The sequence below is a fragment of the Ambystoma mexicanum genome, chromosome 5p, assembly GCF_040938575.1.
Source record: "Ambystoma mexicanum isolate Mex_15411 chromosome 5p, UKY_AmexF1_1, whole genome shotgun sequence".
Lineage (NCBI taxonomy): Eukaryota > Metazoa > Chordata > Amphibia > Caudata > Ambystomatidae > Ambystoma > Ambystoma mexicanum.
The window spans coordinates 60,991,891-61,013,635 of NC_090930.1; the positions used below are offsets into that span (position 1 = coordinate 60,991,891).

Genomic DNA, 21,745 nt, shown 5'->3' on the forward strand with positions numbered 1-21,745 from the left:
TGGCGATCCATCTCCTCCGGCAGCCACAGGCCTTTGGCGTGCAAACGTCCAGTGTGGGATCCCCAGCCAGCTTTCCAGGGAAGCGTCCGTGGTGACTGTCTCCATGTATGGAGGGTTTTTAAAAACCGTGCTCTGGCGATGGAGCAGACGCCCCACCACTCTATTGCCAGACGACACCCTCTCGAGCGGGATCTTGTCTGACAACAGTACATCATGCCGAGCAACTGCTAGATGGACTGCACCGTGGCGGTCTTCATCGACAACAGCCACTGCACCTTCCCTTGAATGGACGCTACCCTCTCCTCAGTGCGACACCAGGCAGGAACCTGCATCGAGTCTCGCTTGTAGGAACAGCACATTCTGTGATGGCGTTAAGCAGGACTTTGGCTAGTTGATGGAGAATTCCAGATCGGTCAGTAGCTGGACAGTCGCCTCAGTGCGTCTGACAACCAACTCCTGCGAGCAGACCCGGACGAGCAAGTCGCTGAGGTACGGGTATTTGCGCATTCCCCATAGACGTAGATGGGCTGCCACCAGTGCCAGGTATTTTGTGAACACTCTGGGGGCCTACTTCAATCCAAAGGGCAGAGCCTTGAACTGGTCGTGCTGACCCTGTACCACGAAACGCAGAAACCTTTGATGTTTGTGAATGGGGATGTGGAAATGGACATCCTCCAGGTCCAGCAACAGCCTCCACAGGTCCAACGACTTCAAGAAGTCCCGTTTGTCCAGTTGGCAGAGCACATGTTGCAACGTAACCATCCTGTACTTTCGAGGACCTCATGTGTTGAGACGTTGCAGGTCGAGAATGGGCCTCCAGCCCCCGGTTTTCTTTCTGACCAGAAAGTATCTGGAACAGGCTCCAGAGCCGGTGGGGAACTAGCTCCATCACCCCTTTTCTCAGCATGGCCCGTACCTCTTCCAGGAGCTGAGGGATGTGCTGTTGCTGACTGGTAATCAGAGGGATCAGCCGACACCACTGTTGAAACTCCAGGGTTTCCAAAACCCATCTGTCAGTGGTGAGCTTCCTCCACTCGCTGATGAACTTAGTCAGTAGGCCCTCCCACCGGCAAGCACGCGCGGGGCCAGATGTCTAGAGCGGTACAGGTCTGTTTCGGAGCCGGCACCCTACCCTGCGTGCACTGCTGTACTCTGGAGAAGCAAATAGAACACTGCTGCTGGAGAGTGCCCAGGGAACAGGGGGAGTCTGTATTCGCCTTGATGGCCTGGAGGGACTAGACGACCTTCCCGAACAAGTTCTCTCCATCGAAGGGCATGTCCAACACCTTCACCTGGACCTCCTTCCGGAAATTCGTGGCCTTCATCCAGCCTTGTCAAACACTGTTCCCCATCTGCCGGAACCCTGCGTCGGCCACGTCCAACACAACCGTAATGTTATGATCAGACGCCACTTGCCCCTCCCGGCAAAGAGAGATTGCCTCCATCCTCTTTGTCGGGGCGGAACTCCAGAATAGGCACCAGCTTGTACCACAGCTTCCGGTTTCACCTGGCCGCCTTGATCATGGACGCTGTTGTAAATCATCTTCCTTCCCATGGTATCCATCTTCTTCCCCTCGCTGTCCTGAGGGACTGGAGACTAGGACGGGTTAGCTGACAGTTTCCTCGCGGCCGGAGATAACATTGAATCCGGCGATGGTTGCAACCTCAGGCACCAGCTACTTCTTCTCCAGCCTATCCTGTTTGGCTGGAGCCGTGCAAGGGTTCTTCATGAGGGCCAAGCCCTCTTCCGACACGTCGTCTAGAATGGGCACCACCAGGATTTACTTCTATTTGGCCTCACACCTCTTGTATAAGAAACCCTCCTTCCTGGTTTCTTCAGGCACAAGCTGAAATAGCTTGGAGGCTCTGGCGATTATGGCGTGGAACGACTCTTCTGGTGGGGACGCCTTAGGTGGTGCATCCAAATGCAGAGACTCGCCGTCCGCTACAACGATATCCTTTTTGTCATCCGTAGTCGTACCCGTGTCAGGGTCCACTGGAGGAAAAGAGGCCTGATGCAGATGTGAAGGCTGAAATGGGGGCGCCCTTGGTAGTTTCCTCTTCTTCGTTGCAGGCTGAACAGGGGTTTGGGGGGACCACCGTAACCAGGCCTGGTGGCATTCTCTTCTGGATTTTTGACACCAAGGTGTGCAGCGTTGACCAATGTCTATAGACGCATCCCTCAGCTGAGCTGGCAGGAATCTTAAAACTAGGCACAATGCCGGCATCCTCCTCTTACACGTCCTCGTGGGCCGCGTGCAAGGACTCCTGGTCGGCCGTGGAAAAGACCTCCATGGCTTGGGCCACAGCCTGGGAGGGCTGTTTCGGGGCTTCTTTGCCCTCCCCTTTCCTCCAGAGGGGTTTGAACTGGGCCTTGTGCCGGTAACCTCCCCTTCTGGAGTGCCAGCAGCCTTTGCCAAATTCACTGCAGCGGTGTCGCTCCTTGGGGGCAGGGATACCTTCTGTTGTTGGGGCTACCTTCCCAGGGCCAGCTCCCTTAGCAGTCGTGATAGCAGCTGCCACCAACTATAATATACTAAGTCTTAGCTTTTGCCGATTGGGCCCGTTTGGGCTGTTCGGCCTTCTTCTCCGCCTTTGGCGTCTGACTTTCCCCACAGTTTAGCCGGATCCCTTTGAGGAGGAGGAGCTTGATTGCCGGCTAGCAATTGAGGCAGAGGGTGACGTTGATCACGCCCTGTCCACCTTGGGACCTGCTTCCGTGGTGAGCCCGGTGGATTTGGACTTGCGGTTCTTGGCCTCATCTTGGGCCCCCATGGATGAGGGGCCCTCAAAGGACTTAGAAGACCGATCCTCGGACCGGCCGTTCCTAGGTGAAGCATGATCCTGCTAGGAACACAGGACAGAGGCCTTAGCGTTAAGTCATGCTGCCAGTCTACTGTGACTGTCCCTTGGCGTCTTGTTGGAGAACCCGAGGCATATCTCGCACTCCACCTCCTTATGGTCTAGGTCCAGGCAGTAGAGGCATTGCAGGTGTCTTCTACAAACATTCCGTAGCGCGCACTTGGGGACTGAAGTGGGACCTTTCCTCCTACTCTGCAATCGTCGGACGGCGCAAAGTAGGCCTGATGGCCTTCTGGAAATCTTCAACGATATTCACCCATGAGGGGCACTGAAATTCACAGAACATATCCCTGCTGTTGGCAGTTAGAGAAAAGAACAGACGGGCCCTTTCAGACAGAACACAAATAGAACCTTTTTCTGTCGAAAAGACGAAGAAATGTAGAAGTAGCTCACAGAGCAAACTCGAGGACTCCCAACACTGAAGTGTGGTAAAAATCTGATGATGGCCAGCAGAAGAAGGGCTTAGGGAGCGAGCAGTCATTGGATGGGGGCAGTGAGACCCAGACAACAGTGATTGGTTTAAAGGAGAAATCTAGTTTGTAAATGAAACTTTTCTCTTTTACCAAGGATTCCCAGCCTGACAAGGAATATTCATGAGCATGTGAATCCATTCCAGACCCCGTGCTGGAGAAGGTTAAGAAACTGTGGGAGGATGTAATCCATTCGAACAATTAACCAAGTTTCATGAAACAAACAAGGAAACCTTTAGGTAAGGTTTCACTGATGGTAGAGTGGGGCATTTCATTAGGGCCAGGGTGGATGGCGGAATTTCTACAGGAATTTATTATTTGAACCATGGACAACCATGATAAGACCAACCCCTCCACCCGTGCACCGCAAGCAGAATAATGGTGAATACTACATTCATTTATGTGAAAATTAAACCATGCTCAGTTAGCAGAATACGTCTTACTAAGTGTCTGATTAGATCTATAGATCGATTTCTCATCAACGCTGCCGTTCTTGCCCTATGCTCCTATAACAATTTTCTATGATTTAGAAAACTGCCACCTACTTTCTAAAACTTCACTAAACTCTCATGGCAGATTGGTTCCCTGTTGCATACAAATACTGCTTTATATTTTGAAACTTACTGTTAACTTCCAATACAAGTATGCTCTGTACATCATAAGACCTCCTGCCACCTATCAATACCTCCACTATTGCCATGTCAAACAGTAGATTACTGCCTACCATACTACACCCCTACCATCACTCGCAGCTGTGAATGCCCTACTCTAAAGCTGTGAATGTTTAGATGCGCATGCAGCAGCACTCACCATGGTGTCATTTGACTGGTTGCGGCACTTTTTGAAGTCGCAGGAACAGCCCTCTCTACATGCTTGCTTCAGCCTCCGGCAGCCGCACATTTTGTTTCCACATCTACCTTTGCAGGAGCACTATCAAAGAGAGAAAGACATGTTACTTACCTGCAAATAATTGAGGGGTTATTTACGATCACACCAATGCGTATTCATGCATCCTTTAGTCAAACATACACAACCAAGAAAGAATAAAAAATAACTGATTTACAGCAAGCCACATTCCTCAAACAACCAAATAATGTAACGGGAAAAAATATTACTTTATTAAACCCTCAAGGACGTTCAATGCCATTCACTGATCCATACAATAAAAACACTACTCACCCCTAGTACTGTGTGAATAGTGAGACTTCATAAGGCAGCACAAGTGACGTAAACGTGTTCCTTTTTTTTTAAATTTACTTCAGGTTACAGTTCTTAAGTAAGGAACTAGTACAGGAGCAGGGAGGGAGTCTACTAGCTCCCACCACCCAGGATACATCGTGTCAACTGCCATGGGTGGAACACTCAGGCACAGAACAACATTCCAACTCATCCATAACATTCCACATGACATCACTAAGTCCCTGACATCATTCAAGCCCTGCACACTCAAGACAAGACAAAACACTTCTCCTTCAATCACAAATTCCCACAGGAACATGACATAAAACAATGGTTTTGATGGGTCCAGTATTCTGCCTCCTTCACCCCAAAGTAACAAGTTAATTAACTCTGGGTAATGGTCTTTCTGATGGATGTTCCTGCCACTGATTCCTCATCTACGATATCCATATCCAGCGCCAGCTGTTCTTCAGCAAGGTTTCTGCTGCCAGGGGGTGCTGCACTGCGTCGTGTCAGGCACCTCTACGCATGGGAAACGACGGGCCAGTACAAGTAGCAGCACCGCGCCCAATGAACTCAGTTTCACCCTATACCCCTAGCACTGAAGAGGAGGGACTGTAGTACTGATGGTGTACTAGATTACCACAAGAGGGGCAATGAGGAATCTGTGGCAGGAAAATCCATAAGAAAGAACATTACCAAGAGTCAAGTAAATTGCCCTTCCAATGGATGCCTTCCTGCCACAGATGCCTAATCGATTATAGATATCCAAAGCAGTACTTAACCAGGAGGTGGGAGGAAAGCAAGGACATCACCTTAACAAAAAAATTCGGAAGGATGGCCTACTAAAACAGCCAACCAGTTTGGCCACCGCCCTGCCAGCACGAGCACCAGCGTAACCAACAAAAAGCTTGTCATTCTTCCTAGCCTCTCTAGTACAAGACATGTAGAACTTAAGGGCCTGTACTGGGTCCAGTAGATGAAACCATTCCTCTGCATCGGCAGGGTGAGGCAGAGGAAAAAACAGGCAGATTTAAGTTACTTGCCAGTCACCATTGTTCCCCAGAATGTGTCTGGCATGGATTCACATGCTCATGAATGTTCCCAGTCAGGCTGGGAATCCTCGGTAAAAGTAAAAACAGTTTTGCTTTAAAACTATTTCTCCTCAAAACCAATCACTTCCTCTGGGTCATACTTCTCTGCCCCCTTTCTCCCCCCGTCCAATGAGAGTTCTCTCCCTGAGCTCCACCCTGTATGGCCAGTATGAACCAAGAAAAGTCAGAGGGGAAGGAGGGAGAGTTTGCATGTGGATCCATGGTGGAGAAGAACAAGTTACTTCTTACCTTGTAACGTTCTTTCGACGGGATGTTCCTCCGACGTATTCCTCAACTTTGATAATAAGTTTCCAGCTTGCTTTTTCTCTGTAGAGGGCGCTGTGCGTCGACATCCGCCGAGTCGATGTCCCTCGACGGCCACCGTATCAGCGCCGACGTCACCATGCCCATAAATAGCCACGCGCTGCGTCCGTTGCTCAGTTCCGTTTTGTAGCATAAGAAAAGTCATGCCTGAATTGTTTATTAACCTTGAAGGAGCGTAAGCTGCAACCACAAGGGAAGTATCACTGCGGGGATGGATGGGAGGGGCGATAAGGAATACGTCGGAGGAACATCCCTTCGAAAGAACGTTACAAGTTAAGAAGTAACTTGTTCTTCGAAGGGATTGTGTCCTCCGACGTATTCCTTATCTTTGATAGACTCCCATAGCAGTGGCATGTAATTGGAGGTGGGAGTGAGAATGTTTTGTATCCCTTTAGGGACAGACCGTATGTAATACGGCCTTGCCAAATCTGGTCTCTTGAGTAGTGGAGGAATCCAGATTGTAAAATTTTGTGAATGTATGTGCGGACGACCATGTGGCAGCCGCACATATGTCTCGGACCGGCACCCCTCTTTGGAGAGCCGAAGAGGCTGCAATACCCCCTGGTTGAATGAGCCCTGAGCTTTTGGGATGGCTCTTTCCCTGCCAGTTTGTAACATTCCAGAATGGCCAAAATAATCCACCTGGAGATGGTTTGTTCTGTTATGGGTAGTCCCAACTTGTGACCTGAGTATCCTACAAACAGTTGGTCTGCTTGCCTGATCCTAGCCATTCTGCTGATATAAAAGCTTGAGAGCTCGCCTTGGGTCCAGCCTATATAGCCTTTCCTCCTCTTTCCCCGGATGGGGAGGAGGGTAGAACGAAGGTAAGGTAATTTTCTGAGCAATATGAAATTCAGAAACCACCTTTGGGAGGAAATTAGGCTTCACCTGTAGGACAACTTTGTCCTTGTGGGAAAATGTGGGGGTTTACAGGAGAGAGCTTGCTCACCCTCCTAGCAGATAGTGCTACCAATAGGACAGTTTTAAGCGTGAGAAATCTCAGCGAATAAGAGTGAAGTGGTTCGAATGGAGTGCCCATTAGGAAGTTTAAGACTAAATTTAAGTCCCATAAGGGAACCTGGAATGGTTTTGGGAGATAAACATTAGTTAATCCCTTGAGAAATTGTACCATTAGAGGAAGTTTGAAATACGATGGTTCCTCCGCAGTGCGCTTGAAGATAGAAAGCGCTGCGAGATAGCCTTTTATAGTGCCAACTTGAAGGCCTGAGTTTGCCAAGTAGAGTATAAACGATAACACCGTTGGTGTACCACATGAAAAAGGGTCGATATTCTCTTCCCTACACAAGCTGAAAAATTTGTTCCAACGGCAGCGGTATAAAGACTTTGTTGCTGGCCTTCTGGCCGTAAGCAACACCTCCATGACGTCATCAGGGAGATCCCAATCCTTGTACCTCACCCTTTGAGAAGCCAAGCGTGAAGGTTGAGGGTTCTGGTGTCTGGATGGAGAACCTGACCTCCCTTCTGCGAGAGAAGATTCTCTTTGAGTGGAAGACGGATTGGAGGGCAGATGGACATATCTAGAAGGTCCGGGTACCACGTTCTCCTGGCCCAATCCGGGGAAATCAGGATCATGGTTTTCCGGAATCTTCTCAACCTCCTGATCATTTGAGGAATAACGGGGACTGGCGGAAACGCGTAAAGGAGTGGAAACTCCCAGTCCACTACGAACGCGTCTCCCAGAGCGCCTCTCGGGGGAAATTCCCTTGAACAGATCGCACTTCCTGTTGGTGCTTGTGGCGAACGGATCCACCTGAAGAGTTCCCCAAAGGGCGAAGATCTCTTGAAGGACTTCCTGAGCTAGCTCCCACTCGTGGGAGACTCTGCTCTACCTGCTCACAGCGTCCGCTGTCAAGTTCTTCTCTCCGGATAGGTGGACTGCCGATAGAGAGATTCCTTCCCGAATTGGCCAAAACCAGAGCTGCATTGCCTCTCTTTGCCATCTTTAATAATGTTAAGGAAGTCTTCTTTTTCCTCTCCTTCGGGTATGCAGTCAGCCGCTGATGAAGCACACTCCCATAGTGTGTGACTGAACCTGGCGAGCGTACAGGTGGCGTTGATGGACTTCAACGCCATACAAGCAGAGAAGACTTTCTTCGCCATAGAATCGTACCTCTTGTCATCTCTATCCTGTGGGACAGTCGGGTAAGCGGTCCTACTGCTAGATGAAGTTGCCGCTTGAACCACCAGGCTCTCTGGTGTCGGGTGTTTTGATAAGTATTCAGGGTCAGCAGCCGCTACCCTATACTTGGCTGACAATCTTTTATTGACCGCAGGGATAACTTCAGGAGTTTCCCAATTAGATGTAATTTTCCTTTGCAAGGCTGCATGGAAGGGGACCACAGGGTCCTCCTGTGGACCTTTGTCTAATATATCTGTTAAATCATCCTGTTGAAAAACAGGCGAAGGCGCAGACCAACCCATAAATTCAATAATTCTTGTCATAAGGGTTCTGTAGGGTGTTTCGGCATGTTCCCCTGGGTCTGGTTTAACAAATTCCACTTCTGGGGAAGTGTCCAGCCCACTTGCCTCATTTAGTGACTCTTGTAGGTCCTTCAGCTTTCTTTCCTCAGAGATGAAATCCTCTGAAATAGGCAGTGTGGCCCTCTGTAACCCAAATGTTTCCTGGTCAGAATCTTACCCCTCTTCATAAATTGAAGATAGTCCAGGGTACTCTGACCTCTGAAATGGTGTAAAACCCATCTCTAAGGCAGAAGGAGCCAAACTCCTCATTATTGGGCGAGAACACATCGATGTCGTCGACGCTGATGTGACAGGCTTCGAAGGCGCCGTCGAAAAAACTGGAAGGGGTCTCGAAGAACTCGAGAGGATCGGGATCCTACTCGAGGACATCGACGACGGTCTTGGCGTCGTGCCGGTGGCCCTTGGAATCACCGTTGGCTGTGGAGTAGCCTTGGTCTTCTTTCATCGGCGTCGACGATGGCATAGAGGAACCCTTCGACAACAGCGTTGATTGCGCCGATTCATGCGAAGGAATCCTCGACGACTGTCGAAGATGGTGCCTTCTTACCCGATGGCTCGTGGCGCTCTCGGGTGGAATGTTTCGCCGGGTGCTGCGACTCGCGGCGTTTTGATTTTTTGGGTTTTTCACCCGGGGTATCACCCTCAGCTGTCTTCGAGGGGGTCGAGGCCACGTTCTCGAAGACGCTTAACATTTTCTTTCTGAATTCCTCCCACTCAGCTTGAGAGCTGTGTTTTGTGGGACAGGAGACCCTTTCTGGGGACACAGAAGACGATGAGGAAGGGGATCTTCGACGTCTCTTTTTTGAGTGTCTTGGTCTCGACGAATGGTGGGAGCTACTTCAAGATCTAGAATGGGAATGTTTGACGGCGAGGAGACGAATGCCTCGACTCAGCCGAAGAAACCTTTGAGGAGGTTTTTTACTTACCTCTCTCGAGCTTCCCCTTGCGCTCCTTCAAGGCTTTCGCCGTCATGGACATGCAGTCCTCACACTCCGAACAATGGTGCTCGGATCCTAAGCACCACAAGCAGATCCTGTGTGGATCAGTTATTGACATTTCTTGAAGCCGGATCGCGGCGTCGGTTCCGATGAAGATGCCATCGAGAACGAGTAGGTATTATTCGAGTAGATAGAGTTATCCTGACTGAGCAACGACGTTCCGAGGCCCCACGAAGCGCGGAAAAACTGAACTGAGCAACGGACGCAGCGCGTGGCTATTTATGGGCATGGTGACATCGGTGCCGATACGGTGGCCGCCAAGGGACATCGACTCGGCAGACATCGACGCGCAGCGCCCTCTACAAAAAAAAAAAATTCCGAGGTCAGCAAGCTGGAAACGTATTATCAAAGATAAGGAATACGTCGGAGGACACAATCCCTTCGAAGGAGAAATTACTCACCGCCATGATCTTTCTATGGATTCTTCTCCCGCAGATTCCTCATGATAGATATCCATCATACAGCTCTGCTGTTCGGAAACTTTCGACAGCGAGCGCAGTGGATCTCAACTCAGCCGTCGACCGGTCTTGCCAGGCTCTCCATCAGCAGCTCCGGAAGTGACGTTGGGTATATATGGCACATCACTACGCCCCATGCTTCAGCCCCCCTCGACAAGTAACAAGTATACATCCCAACAGGGTGATCGGCCCACAACAATGATTGACATTTTTTTGGTTTTTTACAAGAATGCGACATAAGCAGTCTTCCAAGAAGAACCACAAGATGCCTTCTCGTTTAGACAGCAGCAACAACCCACAGAACTTTGAGCAGGGTTGAGGAGGGTCGATGAGGAATCTGCAGGAGGAGAATCCATAGAAAGATCATTACAGTGAATCATTTCTCCTTCAATGGATTGCTTTTCTCCCGCAGATTCCTCATGATAGACTCCCCAAGCAGTTAGAATAAGGGAGGAGGGCAAAGTTTTAAACAAGTAAATTCTGTAGAACCGCCCTACCACACATTGCATCATCTGTCCGTGCAACATCCAAGGCATAGTGCTTGGTGAATGTATGTAAGGATGACCAAGTGGCTGCTCGGCATATATCCCCAACAGGAACCCATCTCTGGAGGGCTGTAGAGGCTGAAACCCCTCAGGATGAATTGGGTCCGACACCCAGTGGAAGCTTCTTGCCGGCCGATTGGTAACACTCGGATATGCACAAAATAATCAAACGTGACTAGGTTTAGTGTTGGTAAAACCCTTTCTAGACAAGGAATGGCCCACAAACTGGTCTGATTTCCTAAACGCGGATGTGCAAGCAACATAGAAGCTTAACGCTCTCTTGGGGTCAAGGCAGTGGAACTGCTCTTCCTCTGTCAAGGGATGTGGAGGAGGGTAAAAGACAGGTAAAGCAATAGACTGGGACAGATGAAACTCTGAAACCAAGGAAGGAATCCGGCTTTGACTTTGAGACTTTCTTACGATAGAACTTCAAATAAGGGAGGTGTGCAGCACAAGGCTTGCAGTTCGCTAACCCTCCCAACAGATGTGATTGTGACCAAGAAGCTGGTCTTAAGGGATTACAGCCGCAAAGAATATACGCTCAAACGGAGAACGGGGTTGGCGGAAACTTGTTGAGAAGGCCCTTCAGGAACTGGGCCATGACCGGAATAGTAAAAAAGGAATCTTGGTCTGGGGACCTTTAACATACGGGTCTTCCAAATACCCTCGGACTGTGGCAACCTGAAGGTCTGAAGAGGCCAGTGACAGAAGGAACACCAATATGTAGTGGTGGGGCAAGAGATCGGGTCAGTCTCTGGTTCTCTGCACCACGCCTCAAATTTTCTCCACCTGCACGTTTATAGAGATCTTGTAGAAAGTCTGCGTGCAGCTAGCAACACCTGAAGTACCTCGGAGAAGTCCCAGTCATCATACCTCATCCTCTCAAGAGCCACGCATGTCCCTCAAGCAAAACTGTTTCCACAGCGCCTACCTCTAATGCTTCCTGACACTTCTCACTTGTGCGAGACCGCGCTCTGCCTGCTCAGAGCATCCGCCAAGGTGTTCTCTGCCCCTGCCCGATGAACTGCCGAGACTGAGATTTTGTTCTCTCGCAACCATAACCACAGCTGGATTGCCTCTGTGCAGAGTGGGCGGGAGTGTACACCACCCTGCTTGTTGACATAATGCATGGCCACTGTGTTGTCGTCACAAGGACATGCTTCCCTCAGACTGGGCAAAGGCACTCTGGGTTAACCCGATGGCCTGCAACTCGAGCCTATTGATAGGCTTCCTGGCTTCTGATGGAGATCAGAGGTGGCTCACCTGCAAATCCTCGCAGTGGACGCCACAACCCTTCAGGGACGCATCGATAAACACACGGGCCTGTGGCCAAGGAAGCCAGAAGAGTTCTCCTGTTAATATCTTACTGTGCGTGTTCGACCATCAGAGTTTGCGGACTACCTGGCTGGACACTGAAAGCCGATCTGTGAGCGCTCCCAGATACGGAGACCCTTGTTCCCTGAGGAGCCACTAAAGGGATCTCATACGCAGCCTGGCCTCGGGCACTAGAAAAATACAGGAGGCCAGAGACCCAAGAGGTGGAGGAAGGAAGCCGCTCGAAGGGTGGCGTGGTTCTGAAACAAATGCACCATCTAGGATGAACTGGTGTCAAATGGCACTTCAAGTTGAGGACGACGCTAGCCTGTCCAGTAGTAGGCAGGCATCTTCCAGATATTGATATTGGATTTATATCTCGGTCGCACACAAGTGTTTGAGTGCGACGAGGCAAGGGAGGGGAACAAGGGAGTACAAAACAACGATCTTACTAAGCCCAGTGACAATGAGAACATGCAAGTGAGTGGGAGAGGGGAAGGGGAAAGTGCAAGGGAGTGGGGCGAAGTGGAAAGTGCCGAGCAAAGAATACAGATCTTACAGATAGACAGGTGCACAATGCCCAGAGCAGATCAGCAGGGGAGAGGAGGAGCAAAGGCAGAAGCCAAGAGGAAGGTCTTGAGGTGCTTCTAGAACCAGAGATGGTTCTCAAGTTTGAGTGGCAGGGAGGCCTCAGCAGAGGAAAGAGATCTACCCCAAGCTAGTTTCTTTGAGAAACGACACCCTGAGCGAGTTGGAGGTAGAGGAGCGAAGGGCTCGGGAGGGAAGGTATTTATGACCCAGGCCTCAGAAAGCCCTGTGGACGATGCAGAGGATTTTGAATGTAATCCATGCGGTCACTGGGAGCCAATGGAGTGATTTCAGGGCTGGAGAGATACGATCCCAGGGCTTGAGGCAAAGGACAAGTCTTGCGGTCCTGTTCTGGATAAGTTGCAGAGGCCGGAGAGTGGAAGCAGGAAAATTTAAAAAGACTCTTGCAATAATCCAGCCTAGAGCGAACCAGGGCTTGAGAGACGGTGAGCATCTGGGGGATGGAAGGAGAGGCAAGGCATAATACCTCTGAGGAGGTGCAGTAGGAAGTTTGACTTTTTAGAGACATCAGATGTGGGTAGAAAAGGAGAGCGTGGAGTCTAAGATGACCCCTAGGTTCTTAGCCTCACAGGTGGGAGTAGGAGGAAGGCAAAGGGAGGCCAGCCAGAGAGACGGGAAAGGTGGGTGCCGATTAGGAGGCTCTGCGTCTTGCAGCATTCAGGCAGAGATCATTGGCAGCACACCAATCCTGAATGGCAGATAAGCCATCAGAGATAAGACAGGAGAGGAGGTGGCCAAGGGGAGCCTGAAAATGAGTTCAGTGTCATCGGCATAACACTGGAAATTGGAGCAGAAAATGGCAATGTGGTGGGCGAGAGTTGCCAGGTACTGGTTGAAAAGCCAGGGTGAGAGGTTAGACCCCTGGGGAACACCGCAGGTAAAGAGGGAGATAGATGAAAGGAAGGACCCAAGTTGGACCTGGGAGGGTCGACTATTCAGCCAGAGCCTGATCGGTGATGCCCAGGTAGTCACAGACGATTGAGCAGGATGGCATGTTGACTGTGTCAAAGGCGGAATAGAGACTAGGATGAGGACAGAGGGGATATTGGAGTCGAGGTTGGAGAGCAGATCTTCTAGGGTGTTCATGAGAGTAGTTTCCGTACTACTGGCAGCTCTGAAGCCAGATTGATGGTCGCAGGAACAACCAACAGAATGGTAGTGAAGGTTAAGCTGCCAGATGGCAATCTTTTCCAGGAGTTTGCCCAGAAAGGGAGTGATGGAGATAGGGTAATAGTTAGCTGGGCAAGAGTGGTCAGCGGTGGGTTTTTTGAGAAGAGTTTGTACAAGAGTGCTTCAGAGGGGAGGGGAAGGCTCCTGAGGCGAAGGAGAGGTTGCAGAAATCAGCCAGGGCAGGAGCGAGGGTGTCAATGTGGTCCTTGGTGGTTTTGGAAGAACAGGGATGAACCTGTTTTGACAAGACATCATATCGGACTGGTCTAGAGCCCTCATCATGGGAGAAGAGAGGAAAGGAAGAGAAAGAGGGTGCGCGGTGGCTGTGTGAGAGCCAGAGTTCAAAGGAGGAGAGGGGGGAGGAGACGAGAGGGTGGACAGGATATCCTGGGTTTCAGAGATGAAGTGAGAGGCAAGGGCTGTGCTAAGGGCCTGGGAAAAGCGACAGGGGAGAGAGACTGCAGCAGGGTTGGCCAGCTTCTTGGAGATTTTAAAGAGTTTGGACAAGTTGTTAGATGCCGCAGAAACACAGGCTTGGATGTGGGCTCTCTTTTTAGAGTGGACAGAGTCAGCATTGCCTTTGGAGCAGGCAACAGGCCAGTTAGTCAGAGGATGAGCAAAACACCCTCCATTTCCTCTCAGCTGCCCTACACTTACGTTAAAGTGTAGCTAGGCCAGAGTCATAGCAAGAATTGCACTTGGCTTTGGGCTTCAAAACGGATCCTCACGACGGGCAAGAGCATCAAGAGTAATGCAGATAGAGTAGAGCATAGATCGGGCTGTGTCAGGATGTGAGTCAGCAAGAGGTGGGGAGCGGGGCAAGGGGGAGAGGGGGGGTGGGGAGAGAAGGTGGCGGCAAAAGCCTCTACTGACACACATGTCATGGGACGGATATCTGAGAAGGTAGGTAGCAGTGTTGAGTTTGGCTTGGCCTGGGGGATAGAGCGGGAGAGATAGGAGGGAGTGATCGCTGCAAGAGAGTAGTGGTCAGATGAGACAAGACTTGCCCTGCCGACTTACCTCGGATTAGCCAGTCGTCCAGGTACGGAAATACATTGACTGCAGATCTCCTGAGGTGAGCTGAAACTACCGCAATGAGCTTGGTGAAGACCCTTGGTGCGGAGGTCAACCGAAAGGGAAGCACTTTAGTACTCGTTCCCTATGAGTCACCTTAAGAACTTCCTGTGCTTTTGGTGCATCGACACATGGAATAAGTGTCCAGTAGGTCTATTGACAATAGTCAGTCCTGGAGTTCGAGAGCGTGGAGAATCTCTCCCATAATCATCCTGAATTTGTCCTCAGGAAATTGTTCAAGGCGCCGAGGTCCAGGATGGGACAGAGACCTTCTCCCTTCTTGGGTACCAGAAAATACTGGGAATACCAACCTGACCCCTCTCTGATTGGGAGGTACCTCTTCCACAGCACCCTCCAATAACAGGGTGCTCTGTTCTTCCTGGAGCTGCTGTCCCTGTTGGATTGGGGAGTTGGAGGTCTGTCTGGAGGCAAACAATAACACCACTGAAACTGGGGCCCAGTCATTGGAGGTTATCCCCTGCCACTGGGGGTAATGCCCTGCCAACCATCCACCAATCAGTGCATCGTGGAGGGGAAAACAAAGCGGCTTAGAGGGTGCGGGTGTCCCTGCCGCGGCCTGCTGGCCTCTAGATGCCTCTTTTCCCCTTCCGGGACATAAGTGCCTCTGCACTTACATGGCTTGCAGGAGCTGTGCCTTTCCTGCCATAGGGTACATAACGTCTATAGCTTCTGCCCCTGTAGGCAGGTTTGGCTGGCTTTCCCCGCTAGGCCAATGATTTAGCAGCCCATTTGGATTCCTAAAATTTCTCAAAGGATTTGTCCGCATTCTGATCGAAAAGCAGGTCACCTTAAAAGGGCATGTCCAGCAGCCTGTTCTGAACATTCGGAGAGAAGCCAGAAGTTTTTAGATAGTAATGAGATGCCAAGCCTAACCCATTGCTCTGTCAACGTAGTCTGCTACGTCCAGGCCCATTTGCAGTGACTGCTTGGCTATCTCCTTCCCATCCTCCACCAGCTGTAAAAACCCATCCTGCCTGGCACCCTCAGGGACATACTCAGCAGCAGGTTCCACAGCCTTCCATAAGCCAAAGGAGTACTTGGCGAATCCACAGTTTATGTTAGTGGCTTTGAGTGCCATGCTGCCAGAGGTGAACACCTTTCTGGCCAGTGTGTCAGATTTCTTTCCCTCTGGAGGCTGCAGGTCTGGTGGAAATAGTGGCAGCCTGTATAACCAACCCTTCCGGGGAAGGGTGTATGTCCAGGAAAGAAGGGTCTCCTGGTATGTTATTGTTTATTTATATAGCACCTATACACAGACAAGTGTTTCAAAGCGATCTATGCCGGCCTGTACTTCCCTGTACAATTGGCATTCACATGGGCAATAGTACAAGGTTGCCAACATAACTAGGCTAAATAGTCCGCAGTGGCTGGGTTCAAAGTCATGTTATGCTCAACTGTGGGACCTTCGTACAAAATGTCAGTGAGCTCATACCCTTGAAGTGTTGTGGTGGACACCTTCAACCCAAGGGTGTGAACAACCCTGTGAACCAGATCCCTGAACTTGATATTAGCATGGGTATAGGGCTGGTTTTGTTGTAACTCAAGGTCTGGGGAAGTATCCAGACAACTGCGTCTTTTAGACCCTGAGCTAGGGCCAATAAAATCGGCCTAGTCGTCAAAAAGAAATCAACGCTACCGGCTCCCGTGTAAACAGGGTCGTCTGGCACATCGATGCCAACTACGGATTGCATTGAGTCGAAATAACCAGATCTCAATATTCTATTTTGGCTTAATCCTCCTTAAATTGTATGTGCTTTAATATTTCTCTTCGTGTTCTACTTCTGTTTTGGAAAATGTGTACCTTTGTTGTGACCGTTGTATTTATGGTTTAACGGAATATGTATGTTTAGTATTGTATTACTTATATTCGTAAAGGTGCTTATGCATTAAAAACACACAAAAAAAATGTGAGTGAACTAGTCATGTTCCTAATGCAGCGTGCAAAAGCGCAGAAAAAAGTAACTGAAGCATGGGGCGTAGTGATGATATATAGATATCATCACTACGCCCCATGCTTCAGTTAATTTTTTCTGCTCTCTTGTATATATACACACACACACGACACCTGATGTCACTTCTGGGGCAGATGATCGAGAGCCGGACAAGAGACTGACGACAGAGTCTAGGTCCACTACGCCACCTGTCAAAAAGTTCCCGAACAGCAGAGGTTTATGAAGGATACCCATCAAGGTAAAAAATCTGCATGAGAAAAGCAATCCATATAACTGTTACTCGAGGATGTAGAAACAGATCCTAAAGGAGGACCCCAAGGGTCCCCAACAACACTGCCCATAAGGCGCTGTGTTCTGCAGTAGTAAAAACACGGATGCCTTTAAGAGCTATGGAGCAAACATCCTACGTTGTACAGGTAGAATACAAAGACTAGAGTTCCAAAAGAGAGCTGGACAAGAATGAATGAGTGGAATAAGGCTCCACTCATTCAGTATTGAAAGAAAAAGTTCCAAAAGTGCAGCAATAAGTGCCGGGTGTCTCACTAGAAAAGGAGATGAAGCATAAAAATGATCAATCTCACCAACAGGGGGCTTTGGGGAAACACACCTTAAGACCCTGCCTGCTTCGCACCTGAAAGCTGAGGCCTGGCTGCTCGTCCACTATTACCAAATTGAGAGCCTTGCTGTGGTGTTCTGTGCCTTTACCCTACCATATAGGGGGCAGAAGTACAGATACCCCACTTCAGTCTTTACAACCGCCAAGTACCTCTTTAGTGCCAATTAGAAGGCCCACACAGGCCAAGTAGAACATCCCAAACAGATTAAACAAGTGAAAGGGACTCAGAACCCTCCACCAGGCACCAAAGCGCAAGTTTACAACATCACCAGGCATACATGTACTTGGTTTCAGGCCTCTGGGTTGAAAACAGCACATTGTGAGACAACTCCCACAACATGCATCAGCTTTTTAGCAGCAAAAGTTCAGGTTGCTGAGGTTTGGGTGGTGGACCTGCCCCTCCAACTGAGAGGATTCCACCCACTTTGTGATGCGCCAAAGTGGCAGATGGACATGTCCCCAAATCCAGTTAGCATGGGCGCAGCAACCAAAATAGCATGGTCCGGTACAGACGCAGCAGAAAGGGAGCCTTATTGTTCTAGTGAGGACCCTAGCACTTTTTGCTGGACTTCAGATCCTTTTCTTCATGTGTTCCTTCGGTCCCTGAAGGTAAGAGGGAGTGCTTAAACCCACCATTTTCCAATTTAGATGGTTTGCAGCCTTTAAATTAGCACAGCGCCCCTGCACATGTAATTCGCTCTGCTTCCCTTCCTGAAGCCTGCCAGGTCTTGCCCCTCTCCCCCGATTGGTTCCCCTCCCGTGCAGGCTCAAGGCCCACGCGGTTACTTCCAGTGTGTTCCTTCGGTCCCTGAAGGTAAGGAGGAGTGCTCCATTTTCCAATTTAGATTTGCAGCCTTTAAATTAGCACAGCGCCCCTGCGCGCATGTTATTCCCTCTGCTTCCCTTCCTGGAGCCCGCCCTGGTCCCGCCCCCCTCCTCTGATTGGTTCCCCACCACATTTTATACACAGCCTCCCAGGGCAGCCTGTTGCCTATGCAGCCCCGGTGGCTAAGGGCCCAAGACAAAGGGCGGCCTTCTGAAGCTGCGGCTCAAGACAGTGTCAGCAGGGGAGGCCAGGGCCAGCCACTAATATTCACCAAACCCCAACCGCTACTTCCCCCTACTCCAGTGGAACTCATCCATGCAATCAGCACGCCCTGTCCACCTAGCTAACCCTACGCCCTAAGCCCAAGAGAAACCTACCACACCCCAGACACAGCCAACTAGCAGTGGCTCCAAAGTCACCCCACCCAAACCAGCAGTTGCAACAGGCCACATTACCCTGATATGACTCAAAACTAACAGGCTGCCGTCAACCAGCATCAACAGATAAGGTAGGAAAAATGTTCCATCTACAACACATATAGACTACTTCATACAAAACCTAGACCTCTTCCTCCCATTAAACAGGACTCCCAATCTCAGGGTGTTCTCCTGTACCAAATCTCATTGTGAATCTTGGGCCTTTCTCCCACTATACAGGACCCTCAGGCGTCAGTGTGTTCTCCTGTAGCAAACTGCGTTCGAAGCCTAGGCCTCTCTCCCACTATACAGGACCCTTCTAAGTGTGCTCCCCTGTATTTTGAAACTGCATTTGAAAAAATGTAGACCTCTCCCACTATACAGAACTCTGAATCTCAGTGTGTTCTCCTGTACCCAACTGCATTGTGAAACGTAGGCCTTTCTCACACTATACAGGAACCTTCTAAGGGTGATCACCTGTACTCCAACTGTATTTTGAAACTACACTTTGAAACGTAGGCCTTTCCCACTATACAGGACTCAAATCTCAGTGTATTTCCTTGCACCAAATTGCATAGTGGAACTTGGGCCTCTCTCCCACTATACAGGGCCCCCATTCGAAGTTTGTTCTCCTGTACCAAAACTGCACTGTAAAGCTCAGGGCTCTCTCCCACTGAACAAGTCTCTCAAGTCTGTGTTCTCCAGCACCAGACTGCGTAGTGAAAATTGGGCCCCTCTCCAGATATACAGGACTCTAGAATCTCAACATGTTCTCCTGTACCAAACTGCACTGTAAAACCAAGCCCCCCCCCTCTCCCCCAATACATGTTTCTCAAGTTCAGGTGTACTCTTGTGTACCAAGGTGCATTGTGAAGCCTGGGCACCTCTCCCACTGTGCAGGATTATCAGGTCTATATGTCCTCTGTACCAAGCTGCATTGTAGAACCTAGGCCTCTCCCACTATGCAGAACTCACATCTGGGTGTGCTCTCCTATACCAAACTATACCTAGGTGTACCCCCCGGTGCCTGAACTGCACTGTGAAACTGGGGTCTCTCTGCCACTGTACTCAAGCCAATTCTAGGTGCCCCCTTCTAGCCTATACTGTTAAACCTGCTACACTGAGGCCTGAGCCTCTCCCGCTGTCTAGGTGAGCCAGTCTAGGGTTCAATTGCTGCCTGCCATTCTGAGCGGCCTGAACCTTCCTCCCGATGTCTAGGCGTCTTAAGATTAGGCACTAATTACCACCTACCACTCTCAAACCTAAAACACTCCTGTCACCTGGGTGTCCCAAACCCGATACTGGATCACTGCTTGCCTTCTGCGAGGCCTAAACTGTCTCCCAATAGCTAGGTGTCCCAATTTTGATCACTGTCTGCCATCTGCGGAACCTGGACGTACCCGCTGTTGTCCAGGGGTCAGGAATCGAGCTGTTCAATCATCGCTTGGTGTTGGACAGAATCTTATGCAGTTCCCTTAGGGAGCACTACAGAAGATTAAGACTACAGGTATATGTAATAAATCCCCTTTTGTATCAGTCTGTACCACAAAGATGTAGTTGGTAGCTGTGGCTAAGCAGTCAGACTTATCTCAAGAGGGAGATGAGCAGTATTCAGGGTTTACACAATAGGACTACAGCACTATGGCACAAGGAAACACTGACCAAAGCTTTGTATCAAAAAGAATATATATTTTACACTTAGTTCAACACACAAATCACTATTACTAAAGCAAGTTAAAACAGCCAAGAAAAGTATACACAACTCCCTATTTAAATTGTAGACAAGTTTGAGCAGGAGTGAAAACTGAGCAAAACGGCACAGTGTAAACTGAGCAGAAACGGCACTCTAACAATTTGAGAGGGAGGGAAAGGACAAGTCATACAGGGTTAGACTCCTAAACACACCAGCAACACTTCCCAATTGGATTGTGAACAAGTTAGGCAAGGCAGTACTTTAGCATCAACAATACTTAGGTGAAAACCAAGCAAAATGGCACTTCAACAATATATTAAAAGGGAAGGAAAGGTGGTTATAAGGGTTAAGCAATCTAGAGAAGGCAGCTGTAACAATTAGCCAGAGTCAATAGGCCTGTGCCAGAGTCAATGGTACAAGGCAAAGTGCCCAGGATCAAACGGTTCTAGTAGCTGCAGTCAAGTCTTTAACGATTTGAAAAGGCGGTTGCAGAATGTTAAGATAATGTTGGACGATCGGGGCGGCCAACCCAGAAAGTAAAGGATTTAAAAGACCTTTAGCAGTATGTTAGGGAGAATTCTCTGTATAGGCTAATTTCCCAAACCCAGTGAGTCCCCCAGCAGCTTTGCTGGATTTTTGGGGTTTATTTTTTTCTCCTGCTAAGAGTGAGACTCTTTCGCCCACTCTTAGACATGATTTGAGATATCCTTTGACTTTGTAGTGTGTGTTATGGGCTATGGGGTCCTTTAGCCCATAGGGCTTCATGTGTTTTGATATATTGGTTACACAGCACCCTCCGTGCAGTAACCCAGGGGTGTCGTAGCGACCCCCAACCATAGACTCCATACCCTGGGACTGACTACTGTCTCCCAGGGCATGTAAAGTCACCATTGGCTTTACTAGTCTCAAATTGTGAACAGAACCAGAACAAACCATCATATTGTGGACATCCTGGTCGGGGCAATTCGATTGCCCTGGGGTCTGTTCGAGGGGGCACGGTCCAGTTCCCCCCGACCGAGTTTTGGCTGGTGGCAGTGGATACTACTTTTTATATTCGACCGCGAATATATCCCTATGGGATTTTCCCATTGTTCGAGGCTACCACTTTTTTAAAATAGCCTCGAACATACCGCCAGTTTATTAAAGTAATATAAATTCACAGGTTGGTATTTTTCGCCGCAACTTGGTTCCAAAATGCCGTTTGTGTTCGCTTCTGTGACTCCAACCCAAGTCGAGCCCTTTGTTCCACTTTTTGGCGGGCTTCTCCACAGAAGCCTCCAAAAGTGGTGCCACTCTGTCTGGGTACCACAGGGGGTGTGGGAGGGGGTTTAGGCACCCTGGACTGAGTTACCATGGTAACTCAAGTCGCACTCTTGTGTGATTGGCCCAAGTGGTGAGCCGGCCGGCTCACTACTTAGAATGTTTGATTGATAGCTAGGCTGAGTGAATGGGGATGTGCTGCTTAAAAGCAGGGCTTTGGGGACTGGAACTTTACAGGTCGCCACAGGACCCGAGAATCCGAATAGGGAGAAGCTGAGGCGACCTGCTACGACGACACCACCGGTGGAGCCCTGCGGAACCGACTCACCACTTCCCGACGACCGAGAAGATCTCCCTGCTGG

General features: G+C 49.7%; 1 protein-coding gene across 4 annotated transcripts in view; it reads right to left on the bottom strand.

Moving 5' to 3' along the window:
• The window catches only part of KIF4A (kinesin family member 4A), an 807,676-nt gene that overhangs the window by 54,066 nt on the left and 731,865 nt on the right, over positions 1 to 21,745 (bottom strand). For 3 of the 4 annotated variants that reach the window (XM_069612448.1, XM_069612449.1, XM_069612450.1), the window contains one exon: positions 4,143 to 4,262. The exons of the other annotated variant lie outside the window; for it this stretch is intronic. In XM_069612448.1, the coding sequence (XP_069468549.1) occupies positions 4,143 to 4,262 (120 nt within the window). The remainder of the gene's footprint in view (positions 1 to 4,142; positions 4,263 to 21,745) is intronic. 4 annotated transcript variants of the gene reach the window in all.